Here is a 6,209-nt window from a genome sequence, read left to right on the forward strand (position 1 = left end):
GGGGGGGGGGGGGGGGTTGTTGAGAGGGAGTCCCACATTGCTTCTCCTTTGTTATAAGGCCTTTTAGGGAAGCCTAAAGCAAAGCCATGAGAGCTTGTACTCAAAGTTGATAATATCATACCATTGTGGAGAGTCATGATTCCTAACGGAATGAGAAGAGGCTGAACCAAAAATAGGAGAGAGAAAGGCAAGGCACCAAAAGTCGTAGTGAGTCGGGTAAGAAAGAAGGAACCCGCAGGTTCATGGATTAATTTATGCCTTTTAAGTGAATTAAGCTCTGTAATATTTCCTAACCTGATAGTTTGTGCCCAAATAAGTTGAATCGGACCGGGAATAGCAAATCTAAGCTAATTACGGCTTAAAATACCGAGGTAAGTGGCTTTACAACTGACTTGGTTCGACGATTGTATGAAGCTTTGTAATATTTCCTAACCTGATAATTTGTGCCCACATTGGTTGAATTGGACTGAGAATAGCAAATCTAAGCTAATTACGGCTTAAAATATCTTGGTAAGTGGCTTGGTTGGACGATTTTATGATATATGATGACGTTGTCTCGTTCCTTCTACACATGTCGTGATCAAGATTGTATTGCTATGTTATGCTATGTCATGTTATAAGTTATGTGTAATGTGATTGTGTCATGTTCTGGAATAACGTTTATGATATTGATAATTTATGGTGTATAAACCACCATACACCGTACATCATGTCATGTAAATTATGTTAAGTATGAAAGTTATGACAAGAATTACGTATACATACTTCATGAGCTCGTCGTGTTATGAATGAATGGAGTTTTGACTTACATCGTAAACTGATGTTATGATTTTTATGCATTTATATATGTCATGTGTATCAGGATACTTTTTGTTATGATTAATACGGACGCTTTCCTTACAATATTTATGTTCATCATAATATTATGCGGATTTTTCACTCCGTGTGTCCATTAATGTGAGCATACACGTATATCTTGTTTTGGAATGCAATTTTGGAAGATTTCGTATGTACGTACAAGAAAGACGATGAATTGGAAAGTCTTGGAAACAACTTTGGAGCTTAGAAGATAAATTTTTTAAGCTTGAGATCGTGATGATAATCTCAGAGATAGGATATCGACAAACAAACACGCAAATAATAAAAATAAGAAAAAGAAAATAACTAAAAGTTGATTGAAACCAAAGCATATGAGTGGTGTTGGCTCAAGATCGACGTGGGAGATAGTAGCCATATACTCCGTATACGGTTTGGATAATAAGGAGCGAAAAACCGATTAAAGCAGAAAAAGTAGAGATAATAGTCCACGGACTTTGAAAGTTGGCATCTTTGAGAGTCGTCCACCATATTTTCCATGGCCTCTTAGAATGCTTATTCACCGAATCGTAGACATTAAAGAAGCGGCCCCACAATTCTAAAACCGTGCCTTTGGCCAGTTGATTGAAGGAATCTACCTCATCTTTCTCCGGTAGATTACCCATCAAGATGACGAAAGAGCCTACTATGTTCGCAATCCCAGAAAGCTTCTCAAATGCCATCACATTCAATAAGCCTGATTCAACGTTAGCATTCATTTCGATGAACGGGAGAGTCAACCCACCTTTTTTTTCATCAAAACCCACGTCCATAAAGTTACACCCTTTCTTGAGTTTGATCCCAGCTTTATGGAAGCGTCTGGCTAGCTGAATCTCATGACCCATTCCCAAGTGGCTTTGTCGAAGTCGGTTCTGTTCATTGTAAAACATCACTTCCTTCCTATACATATGTAGAACATGCAAGTAGTCTTCCTCCATTAACATTTCCTTTACGCCAGTGGGAGTGGGAAAGTTCAACGTCCCCCAAACAAGCGATTTAATTGTCTGTGCATGCATCACAAGGCATGTTTCAAATGATCAAACATAACATATGATAAAACATAATTATATTTGTCAGAAGCGATAAGATACGAAATAAGATAGTACTACCTTTCGCAGATATTATCCTATTTGGACTTTCCTTCAAGATTTTTAAAACATGTCTAATAGGGAGAGATTTTCAAACCCTTATTAGTGTAATGGCCTAAGTGCGTCGCTATCAGTTATTGTCTTCTTTAGGCTTTTCCTTTCGGGTTTGCCCTCAAGGTTTATAAAACATGTCTGCTAGGAAGAGGTTTCTACATCCTTATAAAGAATACTTTGTTCACCTCTCTAACCGAAAACCTCTCCCTAACTGAGAAGTTCAAAAAGGAAAGCTTAAAAAAGACAATATCAATTAGAAGTGGACTTGAATTAAGTAGAAATAGACCTAATTGGTTATTCTCTTGCTTTAACATGGAATACAGCTTGTCAAGAAGCTTGATGGGCAACTGATTCTCAAGCACCAACATATCTCGCAATGTATCCCTAGGGGGGAAAGGTTTCATTTCAGTTATCTCTTCCAAGACAAGCACCATGAAACAACCATCCAACATCATGAGCTCCAAAAATTTGGCTGGTTTTGTTTTCCATTTATCATCAAGTTTATCATACGATGTCTGCAAATCTTCCAACATGTCCCACAGCTCAGTCACCATGTCTTCAGTGGACAATCCGCAGCGCCTTTCAAAGTCTTGAACTGCTAAACGTTTCTTCTTCTCCATGGGCAACAAATGCGGTTCCCCATGGTGGTATGGCCCGAACGATACATGCTGCGGTTTGAATGCGTTTGGATTAACCTTCTTTATGTGCTCTGGTATTCTATAGATTGAAGCTCCATTAATTTTTCTTTTACGATAATCTGGAAGATCTTCCAATTGGACTTTTAGATTTTCGGTAATCTCGACCACTGCATTCTGTAGTGGTGACAGCTCCACCACCACCGTATCCTTATTCCGCGATGATGACAACTCCATTACTCTTATGATCTACCCTTTTGTTAAGGATATTTAGTACTAAACTATGGTTTAACCTATCTACCATATTTGATTAATATTTATAACAACCTTTTAGTTTACTTTGCTTGACACCCTAGAATTGTCTCATTCAAATTCCCGCCTTTCTCTTTTCCTTTGCTAACTCAATTTAATTATTCTCATTCAAATTTCCACATTTCTCTTTTCCTTTCTCTTTTCCTTTTAATTATTCTTATTCAAATTTTGACATTTATGATCTCTTTCTTTTGCTTACCCAATTTAATTATTCTCATTCAAATTCGGGCATTTCTCTTTTTTTTTTGCTTGCTCAATTTAATTATTCTCATTCAATAAAATTAATGAAAATACAAATGAAGTATTTTAAAATTTTAAAATATGAAAAAAAAAATTTAATTTTAGATGAAAAAATATCATTAAACTTTCAAAATAATTTTAAAAAATGTTTTTAAAAAATTTCGTTTTATTCTGTTTTATAAACTTCAAAAACTCATTTAAACTTTTAAAAAAACTTTAAAAATACTCTTATAAAAATACTTATGAACTTTCAAAGTAACGTTAAGAAATTTGGAGATAATCAAATGAGATATCGTTAATGGTAAAAAATTTTTTTTAACTTTTTTTATAAAGGTATGTGACGTTGATGTTACTTTAAAAGTTTATGAATATTTTTTAAATACAGTAAGAGTTATTGTTGAAAAACCAGTAGAGTAGATTTCCATAGGTAAACTTTTTAAAAGTTTATGGGTAGTTTAAAAGTTTAAACTTTTTACCAAGGGAAGATTATTTTCAAACTTTTTGAAATTTAAGGAGACTTAGAATTCCATAGAGTAGTGAGGTCGAAGAGGATTCATTTTTTGTTCTTCTATTTTTGAGCCTTTTATTTGTAAGGTGACTTCTAATCTCCCGTATGCGGAATTTAACCCTTAAAAGAAAACATCACCTATAATTTAAATGTGGAAAACATTTAAAACATCTTATATCTCTCCAAAACACAGTCTTGGTTTATTGTTTAAATACTAAATACTAAAATTAAGAGAAAATAAAAACAAATACCTATTCTAACATAAGAGTAGGAATTTAATTATGAGTCTACCACATGGCACAAGTCTCTGCTTGCGATGCCGCCATCCTCCATACATGTGCGCCTTACCTTTACTAGAAAAATGATGTGGCACACGACTTTAGTATTTCTAAGTATACTCAGTAAATGGCCCCACTATAGGGGTCATGCAAATGCAAACACTTGTAATTATGCTCTTGGGACCTATCTCTATTCTCTAGGGGTGACCTTTAGTCTCGAACTAATATGGATGTGTAGTACTTTCCTACACACTACCCACACGTGCGAGTGTGAATCACTTGGGGGCTCGCACACCCCCTGGACCCTCTCTGGTCAAGCTAATTTGTTGCGACGTCCGGTGGTCAGTGAAACCCCTTGGTGTATTGCTCCCCATGAACACCCTCATCATCATACTGTCCGCGTCCACATTCATATCTCTGGGGAAATATCCACGTGCTTATAAAAATAAAATATGCATGAGGTCCCTCTAAATTCCATCTTATATCTCTTATGACACAACCCTCTAGTCTCATCTCTTTGTTACATTAAGTAACCCATGCTCGTTTGATATTTATATTAATATCATTTTCATGCTCTTAGGGTTGTGTCCTATGTCGGTCTATAGACACGATGCAATATAGAATTCATCCTCATATAGCATGCTGAATATGAAAAATATCGAACATATTAAGACAAATGTCATGCAATCCTCCAACAAGACTTGCATCATTAAACAACCATCCAAGATCATAACCTCCAAAAACTTGGTTGGTTTCTTTTTCCATTTGTTAAAAGATTACGTGTTTAGATTGCTGTATTTGATTTAAATCTTCTGATGGTTAGGAGTCGATTTGTTTTTTATTTGATTTAGTTTTGATTTGATTAGATTTTATTTTTGATTTGTTTACTGGTTTGTTACCAGATTTTCTGCAGATTTTTAGGTAGATTTTCTGAATATTTTTTTGTATTCTCTATATAAATATGGAGCATTCTTGCTCTTCATAATTCAATCATCTCATCTACCATTCAATAAATCCCTCTTTCACTAACAATTGGTATCAGAGCTATCTTCTTAAGGGATCTGTGAGATCAAAATGGGAGGAGAATCCAGTTTTTCCGCTGTTGCACCACCAGTTTTCAATGGAGACAATTATCAAATGTGGGCAATTCGTATGGAGACTTATTTGGAGGCCTTGGATCTTTGGGAAGCAATAGAAGAGGATTACGAAGTCCCTCCGCTTCCAGCAAATCCTACTGTAGCACAAATCAAATTACAGAAGGAAAAGAAGACAAGGAAATCAAAGGCAAAAGCTTGCCTATTTGCCGCTGTATCTGAAATGATCTTCATGCGAATAATGTCCCTTAAAACAGCAAAAGAAATCTGGGATTATCTCAAGTCCGAATATGAAGGAGATGAGAGGATTCGTGGAATGAAAGTCCTGAATTTGATCAGGGATTTCGAGTTGCAGAAGATGAAGGAGTCAGAGTCGGTAAAAGAGTACTCTGACAGACTTCTCAGCATCGCCAATAAGGTGAGATTGCTTGGTTCTGTATTAAATGATTCCAGGATCGTTGAAAAGCTGCTGGTCACTCTTCCAGAGAAGTTTGAAGCCACCATTACTACTCTGGAGAACACCAAAAACTTGTTAAAGATTTCTCTTACAGAGCTCTTAAATGCTTTACAAGCGCAAGAGCAAAGGAGGTCTATGAGACAAGAAGGGGTGATTGAAGGTGCCTTACTTGTTAAGCATCAAGACAGCCGCAGGTATAAAAACAATAAAAATTTCAAAAATCAATTGACGTATGGAGATTCATCTGCCAACTATCAAAAGACAAAAGGAGGAGGTTTAAAAAAATCCTATCCACCTTGCCGCCATTGTGAGAAGAAAGGTCATCCGCCATACAAGTGTTGGAGAAGACCTGACGCCTTCTACTCCAAATGCAATCAACTTGGACATGAAGCTGTGATCTGCAAAGCCAAAGATCTGGTGAAAGAAGTAGATGCAGAGGTAGTTGATCAAGAAGAAGAAGAAGAAGATCAATTGCTTGTGGCCACTTGTTTCTCAGGCAAAGAATCAAGCGAGAGTTGGTTGATTGACAGTGGGTGCACAAATCATATGACATATGACAAGGAGTTTTTTCAGGAATTAAGAGACACTAAAGTCAAGAGAGTGAGGATTGGCAATGGTGAACACTTGGAAGTCAAAGGAAAAGGCACAGTAGCTATAACAAGTTATGAAGGTACAAAATTTATTCCAG

General features: G+C 36.2%; 1 protein-coding gene across 1 annotated transcript; it reads right to left on the minus strand.

Moving 5' to 3' along the window:
• Positions 1-1,205: 1,205 nt before the first annotated feature.
• LOC111432743 (UPF0481 protein At3g47200-like) lies at positions 1,206-2,869 on the minus strand. Its single transcript, XM_023069675.1, has 2 exons — positions 2,192-2,869; positions 1,206-1,859 (listed from the first exon to the last, which is right to left on the minus strand). Exons 1-2 carry the CDS (start codon positions 2,867-2,869, stop codon positions 1,206-1,208), a joined length of 1,332 nt encoding a protein of 443 aa, XP_022925443.1.
• Positions 2,870-6,209: the final 3,340 nt, after the last annotated feature.

Source organism: Cucurbita moschata, unplaced genomic scaffold (assembly GCF_002738365.1).
Source record: "Cucurbita moschata cultivar Rifu unplaced genomic scaffold, Cmos_1.0 Cmo_Scf00040, whole genome shotgun sequence".
NCBI lineage: Eukaryota > Viridiplantae > Streptophyta > Magnoliopsida > Cucurbitales > Cucurbitaceae > Cucurbita > Cucurbita moschata.

Bases quoted from the DNA above. Each gene is read 5' to 3' on its own strand.
- LOC111432743 (XM_023069675.1), bottom strand. From the start codon at position 2,869: ATGGAGTTGTCATCATCGCGGAATAAGGATACGGTGGTGGTGGAGCTG. The intron at 1,860-2,191 runs GTTAGAGAGGTG...ATGCATGCACAG, and splicing joins CAGTTAGGGAGAGGTTTTCG to ACAATTAAATCGCTTGTTTG.